The sequence below is a fragment of the Bison bison genome, unplaced genomic scaffold, assembly GCF_000754665.1.
Source record: "Bison bison bison isolate TAMUID 2011002044 unplaced genomic scaffold, Bison_UMD1.0 scf7180017864518, whole genome shotgun sequence".
In the NCBI taxonomy this organism is placed as follows: Eukaryota; Metazoa; Chordata; class Mammalia; order Artiodactyla; family Bovidae; genus Bison; species Bison bison.
In genome coordinates, this window is record NW_011495071.1 from 7,632,883 (window position 1) to 7,641,116 (window position 8,234).

The window sequence follows — 8,234 nt, forward strand, 5'->3', positions numbered from 1 at the left end:
ATCACCTTCTCTGCCCACCCCCGCCCCCCCCAGACACTCAGTCTAGGCCCCAGAGTTATTGCTGTGATACAGGCAGAGATGCTATAACTGAGTTTGTATTCTAGGGAGGGGGGCAGATGTTAACAGGGAAAAGATAATAATGTAACTTTAGTGATACAGGGCAAGGGCTGTAAATAATATAAGGTGCAGGGTGCTGTTTGACATCAAAAGTCAGGGAAGGCTTCCCCAAGGGGTGCCCTGTAGGTGGGCCCCACTAAAGTGAGGGAGGGAGAAGTTTTCAAATTTTGAAGGAAGCTGGGGCAGCAGAACATCCAGAGGAAAGTTCCAGTGGTTGAATGAGCATCACGTGTCTGGGGCACAACCCAGGAGGTGATCAAAGGGGCAGTTGGAGACAGCTGAGGTCTCAGACTTAGGCAGGGACCAGGCTGCCATTCTTCTGAGATAGGAAGCCGCTAGAGGGTGCCCAGGGAGCAGCTAGGAGGCACGGAGTTCCCATTAGACACAGTTCAATCCTAGCTCTGCCTTCTGTCAGCTGGGAGAACGTGGGCAGGTTCTTCCACCTTCTGAGGCTCAGGCACCCCCTGTGTAAAATGCACTGATGATATCTACCTGCTGGGGTAATTATAACAATTAAATAAGACAAAACATATAAACCAAAGGGTAGAGGAATTCCCTGGCTGTCCAGCACTTAGGACTGCACTTCACTGCGGTGGCTGGGGGTTCAACCCCTGGTTGGGGAACTTAAGATCCCGCAAGCTGCACAGCATGGGCCCCCCAAAAATAAAATAAAGCAAAAGGTAGACTAAATTCTCCTCAAGCTCTGCCCCATAGAAGGAAGAGCTTCTGGGGCACTCTCCTGGCAGGGGCACCTTGGAGCCTGGCCCCTCAGGACAGCCCCTTGGAAATCCCTGGGATCTGGCACAGGGCGCTCCTTCTGCAGAAGTTGTTTTTTGTGCCAAGCTGCGGAGGCCCCACCCCAGGCACTGCAGCCTGGAAGCAGGGATAGCAAAGTCCTTCCGCTCAGCTCATTCCTCGGGATGAGTGGCCAGGGCCCAGCAGGCAGCACTTAAGAACAGGGGATGCTCAGAAACATCCTGATGCTGGCCCCAGAGATCAGGACCTAACCATAGACAGCGGGGGCAGACAGGCGGCCCCACCTGCAAGGACAGGCTGCTAGGTGTGCTGACGTGCATGTCAGGGGAATATGAACTGGGGAGGCTGAGCTGCCGGCCCAGAAGAACAAAGCCCAGTTCCTACCTCCCCACTCGCAGCCGTTATGAAAGCGCCGAGCATAGATACGCCAGGCTAGGAGGAGGTGTGCGGAAAATGCCATCTCCACCCCAGCTCTGCAGAGGCGGAGGAATCTGCAGGGAAAGAGCCTGGCAGGGCCTTGTCCTGAGCTTACCTCATATCCCAGGAACACCCTGCTTCTCCAGCACCTTCCCTGGGAAGGGTCTGCCCTTTCCCAGGGCTCCTGAGCAAAAGGAACCTCCAAGTGACATCAGAAAGTAGGTCGGGTGAATCTGCGTAACCCATCCCTGCCTCTGTCCCGCCCCAGCCCACGACATCACTCCACACACAGAACTTGAACCCTACCAGGAAACCCCTCCATCTTGAAGAAGCTAGCACCCTTCGGGGAGGTCGGGACTCTGGGAAGCGAGGGGCCTTTTCTGGCCCGCAGGAGGGAGGCAGACATAGAGATGCAATGCGGATCCCTCCTGCATCCCTACCGCACGTCCGGCAGGAGGCACCAGGCGGACACGTGTGCCCTCTAGCGGCCAGAGAGGTCAATCGTCAATTCCCAACTGCAGAGAGGGAAACTCGGGAATTGTATCCACAGATCCAGCTCCATCATCTTACCAACGAGGAAAGGGAGGCCTGAGGAAGACACACCGCGGATAGGGACAAGCCGGGGCCGGAGTCATGGTCCCTGACTCCCTGTCCAGCGCCTACTTCCACCTGAGGCCTCCCAGGATCCCAGCTCAGGGCAAAGTCTTGATGTCCTTTCACCAATCCAGGCGGTCCTTAAAGATGAGTAAGTCATCAGGCAACACAGGCAGAACTCTGAGCAAACTTCTGGGCTCCTGATGAACTCTGCTGCTTCAGGAAAGTAGCGGAATCCACAGCTAAGGCCACAAAAGGACTTCATAATAACAAGGCCCTTACCATGTACCAGGCTCTGTTTAAGCACCCTACAGATATTGCCCTATGACCACCCCCACTTTCCAGGTGAAGAAATGGAGCACAAAGAAGTAAATGAATAGCCCAAGTTCACAGCTAGTAAGTGACAAAGCTAGATTGGAACCCAGGCTTCTAGGCTCCAGACAGAGAGGGTTGAGGGGTGGAGACTGTGTGAGGGTGTGGGTTTTGTTCCAAGGGGTCCCAGAGACCAGGCCTCCTGCTGTCTGCAAAGCAGGTCCTGCGCCATAACTGTCAGCCCCCAGGCTGGCCAGAGGGGAATGGTCTTATTTAAAATGAACTTCCATACAAGAGGGGGCTTCCCAGGTGGTACTAGCGGTAAAGAACCTGCCTGCCAATGCAGGAGATGTAAGAGACGTGGGTTTGATCCCTGGGTTGGGAAGACCCCTGGAGGAGGGCATGGCAACCCATTCCAGTATTCTTGCCTGGAGAATCCCATGGACAGAGGAGCCTGGTGGGCTATAGGATCACAAAGAGTCTGACATGACTGAAGCGACTTAGCACACGTGCCCCGTACAAGGGGAGCCCACGGTCTTCCTGGACCAGGTCTAGAGCCTGGGTCTCCTGAATTCCAGCTCACAGAAAGGATATGATCAACAGGGGTACAGTCAGGATGTGGCTTTTGACATTACCAGGGCCCAGGCCCCCTCATTTTCTCCTAAGCTCATCTGGGCATCGTGGGCCCCATGTCATACAATGGCCCATCCTGCAGAGATCATGAACATTTGCTCATTACCGTCAAACACTTTCCTACAGAGACTAGGAGTTAATTCTCCTCATGCCTCCTTCCAGTCTATGAGGTAGACTAATTTTTTCTGGGTTAAAAGAAAAAAAAAGTTTGTCTAAGCAGAGAAATTGCCTCCCACCCTTCTGGAGCACATGGCCTCCTGCCACCCCTGACTCCCAGGTGAGTGTGACGTGCAGTCTATCTCCTGGGCTGCCTCACTATTTAGACCTATCACCTCAGGGCTCCCCTCCCAGGCCAGGCCACCCCCATGCAGCCATGAAAGCCCTTGTCCTCATCACCCCTCACTCCCAACCACCACAGGCTCCCTGGTACTTTCAGGATCTCGTCCAGGCTCCTGGGCTTCCAAGCCCTTTACCATCTGGGGCCAACCAGCATCCCAACCTCATTTCCGGCTCCCAACCCTCCATACTTCCTCCACTCCAGTGACTCCAGAGTTCTTGTGGTGATTTAGTCGCTAAGTTACATCCAATTCTTGCGACCCCATGGACTGTAGCCTCCTGGGCTCCTCTGTCCATGGGGTGCTCCAGGCAAGAATATTGGAGTGGGTTGCCATTCCCTTCTCCAGAGTTCTTACTTTTCTGAAAACACCGCCTTCCTCCACTCCTCCATGCCTTTGCATGAGTTTTTGTTCCAGGTTGGGACGCTCATTCACCCTGCTGCACCTGAGCCCTCCTGCTTATCCTGCAGACCCCAGCTAACAAGGCATCACTTCCCCAGCGCCTGAACCTTTTCCCCAGCCTTCCAGACCCATAGGCAGAGCAGTATCATGGCCAAGACCGGTGCTCTCATACCCTGCTCTGATCTCAGGCAAGATGGTTCACCTCCCAACACCTCAGCTTCCTCATCTGTAAAACGGGAGACAACAATAGGCCCTACCTCCTAGGGTTGTTGTGAGGATTACATACTAAAACATAAAGCTCATGGCAGTGCCTGGTACGTGGTCAGCCTCACCAAAGGTTAGCTGCTGTTATTATCACCATTCGGAGAAGGCAAAGGCACCCCACTCCAGTACTCTTGCCTGGAAAATCCCATGGACAGAGGAGCCTGGTAGGCTGCAGTCCATGGGGTTGCTGAGGGTCGGACACGACTGAGCGACTTCACTTTCACTTTTCACTTTCATGCATTGGAGAAGGAAATGGCAACCCACTCCAGTGTTCTTGCCTGGAGAATCCCAGGGATGGGGAGCCTGGTGGGCTGCCGTCTATGGGGTCGCACAGAGTCGGACACGACTGAAGCGACTTAGCAGCAGCAGCAGCAGCAGCGTTATCACCATTGCTGTTGTTTTATAGCACGTGTGATGTGGCATTGTTATTTATGTTCCCAAATCCCTCGGGAGACTCTGGGGAGCTGATTCTTACCCATCTTGGCATCCCTGGACCTAGAACAGTGAACGACACACAGGGGACACTCAGTAACAGTCTGTAGGGGGAAGGGAAGGCCTCTTCCCCCGTGTGTTCATGCACAGTGGGCTTGAGTGAGGACCAGACTCCACTTTCTAGGCCTCATCTAATATGACCCAGGGGCTTCCTGGGTGGCTCAATGGTGAAGAATCCACCTGCCAAGCACAGGTTTGATCCCTGGGTCGGGAACATCCACTGGAGAAGGAAATGCCACCCCACTCCAGTATTCTTGCCTGGGAAGATCTCATGGACAGAGGAGACTGGTGGGCTACAGTGTCCACAAAAGAGTCAGACACGATTTAGTGACTAAACAATACCAACAACATAATCCAGACTCTGGTAACCAGTCCAGTGACTACCGGGCCGAGGCTCTTGAGAAAAACTCTAGGAAAGATCAGTCAATTGGATTGCTTCCAACTGAGAGCTAGTCTCACGTGCTTCTGCCGTGTATACAGCAGGTTGACCCACTGTCCCCTGCCCTGTGTCCGCTCTACAGTCATCCTCACAAGCCCAGCCCCTGTCGTGGCCCCACCCTTCTCACCTGTGGCGGTCCCTGCTACAGCCGTCAAAGTTTCCTTGTCCACCTGACTCCTTGGCCTTGAGTGCCAGAGCATGCCTCATCACAGCACCAACCAAGTCCAAGTTCAAGGTCCCCACTCTTGCATCCTCCCCCCGTCCAGGTTTGCAGAAGCTTTCCTCCCACCACCACATCACAGCCTCCACACCCTGACTTCTTCACCCCAGACTCCACCTTCCCCTGAGCCACACCCTGGTTCAGGACCCCCAAACACCCTCCCTTTCTTCACTTAGGGAAGGCTCTCCCTCCCACAGGAAGCTCTCTCTAACTCCTGGAAGAGATCGCCTGTCCTGCTTCCCCATCTCCTTATACACTGGTCACTCACCCAGCTCCCCTTTTTTTTGCCCGTACTTAAGATTCTTTAATCCAAATTGTTAGCATGTGCTGTGCTTAGTCGCTCAGTTGTGTCTGACTCTTTGCAACCCCACAGACTGTAGCCCACCAGGCTTCTCTGTCCATTGGATTTTCCAGGCGAGAATTTTGGAGTAGGTTGCCATTTCCTCCTCCAGGGGGATATTCCCAACCCACGGATCGAACTCAGGTCTCCCGCAGGTGGATTCTTTACTGTCTGCGCTACCAGGGTAGCCCAAGAATACTGGAGTGGATAGCCTATCCCTTCTCCACGGAATCTTCCTGACCCAGGGAGCAAACCAGGATCTAGTGCGTTGCAGGCTGATTCTTTACCGGCTGAGCTAACAGAGCCCATTTTTAGCATAGAAGTACCATTTCTCAAACATTGGGGGCAGTAGAGTTCAGTGGTTAAGAATGGGCTGAAGTCAGACAACCAAGGGTTCAAATCTCAACTCCCTTTAAACTATTCCTGGGACCCTATTGGGCAAGTTATTTCTCTGTGCCTGTTTCCTTATCTATAACATGAGAATCACAGCATATCTACCCCACATGATTACCAATTGCCTCAGGACTAAACAATCGCAGTGCACAGGCATGTGAAAAGCATTCATAAATGTTAACTATCATTGAGCATCTGCTGTGTGCCAGACTCAAAACACCCCAGGCAGTAGATACTCTTCAGTTCACCCAGGAAAGAGGTGAGTAACTTGGCAATCAGTTCAGTTCAGTCGCTCAGTCGTGTCCGACTCTTTGCGACCCCATGAATCGCAACTTGGCAATAGTATAAAGTAAATGACAAAGGTGGCTTTAAAACCAGATGGAATCCAAGGCTTATGCTCTTTCTACCACCTTAGCTTCTGTAACACTCTGTTAATACACCCAATAATCCAGCAAAGCTCATTTGCCTCATTGTGCAGGCTGCCAGGGGCCCTGTGCTGTCTCTGTTTAGCACTCCAGCCCAATAGCCAGCATGTATGCTAAGTCACTTCAGTCCTGTCCAACTCTTTGTGACCCCATGGACTGTAGCCTGCCAGCTTCCTCTGTCCATGGGATTCTCCAGGCAAGAATACTGGAGTGGGTTGCCATGCCCTCCTCCAGGGGATCTTCCCCACCCAGGGATTGAACTCGCGTCTCTTATGTCTCCTGCATTGGCAGGCAGGTTCTTTACCACTAGCGCCACCAATAGCCAGCACAGCATGCCAGATAAGGAGAGAGAAAGAGGGTTAAAGAGAGGGAGTGAGAGAGAGACTTTGTGATAGGGAATATTCCCACTGACCGCCCTTGGACTGGATCCTCAATCGCTACGCCAGCAATGAGTAAGTTTAAGAGCAAGAGTGAAACTACCTTGAAAGCAGGCTTGCAAGTAACTCCTTCACCCACCTACCCACCAGGAAGTCCATGAGTGGCCAGGTATGAAATTAGCATTTGGATCTCTTGACAGTCTGCAAGCGGGGTGGTGGGGGCAGTGCTGGGCAGTTTAGAGACATGATCTAAAGGGCCACAACCACCCTCAGTCCATGAGTTGCTTTTTTTTTTCTCCTGATCCCTTCACCTGACCCCTCCTCCACTCCATCTGGCCCAAGCCAGAGAGCTTCTTCATCAGTGCCTGCTTCAGCAGTTCTCATCCCAATGCAGAAATCATTCCTCAAGCCTGCTTCCCACCTACGCCCCCACACACAGCAACAGATCAGTGGTACAGATTTCCAGGAAGCCAGACCCAGACTCAACTTTCTGCCCCCTACTCCACCACCGAATACTCTTTTAAATACCCTAAATCCGCCAGATTCTGAAGATTCACAGACATTAAGTCCCAGATCATCTGTAGCAGCTGAAAGCAAAAATCCATGAAGAGGCTCTGCAGATCAACCTACCCTCTGCCCCCACCCCCACATAGGTCCATTTCAGGGAAATCCACAAAAAAATCACTTCTCTTGACACCTCTGGGGAATTCTCAGATCCCCTGACCCAGCGTTTCTGTGACCAGATCACCCCAGCATTAGGCAGTCCCCAGACTGCATTATGCAGTCCCCCAGTCCCAGCACCTCTCTCCCCAAGGACACCAAGGGAACCACAAGCAATGTCTTCTTTCCTGCCCCCGGCCCCCATCCTCCTCCTGTTGCAGCTGCACTTCTGGACCCCTCAGGAGCATGCAGATGTGCAGTCTAACTTACCCAAAGAGAAAAAGAGACTGAGCCCCGTGAGACTGAAGGCAGGGCGAGGTAGCCAGGCATTTCTGTGCATTTTCAGACTGAGATGTTAGTCGGGTGGGAGAGGGGAGAGGGCGATTTGAGAGGGGCCGAGGGCTACGAGGGAGGAATGGTTAGGTGCTAAAAAAAAAAATGCACGGATGTACTTCAAAGACACATACAACATTAAGGAACCTTTATTTCCATCTCTCTAATATGGCCGGCTTGTATGTTGCTGCTAAAAAAGAGAGAGGGAGTGTGGAAGGGAGAGAGAAAAAAGTGGATGGAGTAAATTTTGTGGTTAGTGGATTTTGAAAAGCAGGTGGGAGGGCATAAAAAAATCTTTCTGCAAAGAAAAAAGTCCCTCCAACAGCAGCACTGAAGTATGGACTGCTTTTCTTCTTCACTGGGATGATTGTTGGGGTTTGAAAGTTGTTTGAGGAACCCATTTATCTCAAAGCAGCTGAATCCTTTTTTGGGGGTGAATTCTTTTTTGTCATTTAAAAACACCCAAAAAAGGAGATGATAATTTTTGTTTACTTGGAATGGGTTCAGGAAGTAGGCTGGGAGATTTTCAGGAAGTAAGAACTTCCTCATTTTTCTAGCATTTCCACTGAAAACAGAACAGCAGATTGGTGTGAAAATGTCTAGGAGACCTTATAATCAAATGTAATGTGAACTTTTGGGGAATCCTGATTCAATCAAATCAATAGTAAAAAGACATTGTTGAGATCACTGGGGAGAGAACAAATATGGACTGGGTGTTAGATTAA

At 51.8% G+C, this 8,234-nt stretch overlaps 1 protein-coding gene across 2 annotated transcripts in view; it reads right to left on the reverse strand.

The window, feature by feature from the left end:
• The window catches only part of SCN2B (sodium channel, voltage-gated, type II, beta subunit), a 12,101-nt gene extending 4,244 nt beyond the window's left edge, over positions 1 to 7,857 (reverse strand). Inside the window, exon 1 of one of the 2 annotated variants that reach the window (XM_010830408.1) lies at positions 7,644 to 7,857. Coding sequence is in view for 1 of the 2 variants with exons in the window: in XM_010830407.1 (XP_010828709.1) it covers positions 7,447 to 7,516 (70 nt within the window). In the remaining variant the exon portion in view is untranslated. Of the gene's footprint in view, positions 1 to 7,446 lie in introns of both variants that reach the window. The other variant, XM_010830407.1, reaches the window with a different exon arrangement.
• Positions 7,858 to 8,234: the final 377 nt, after the last annotated feature.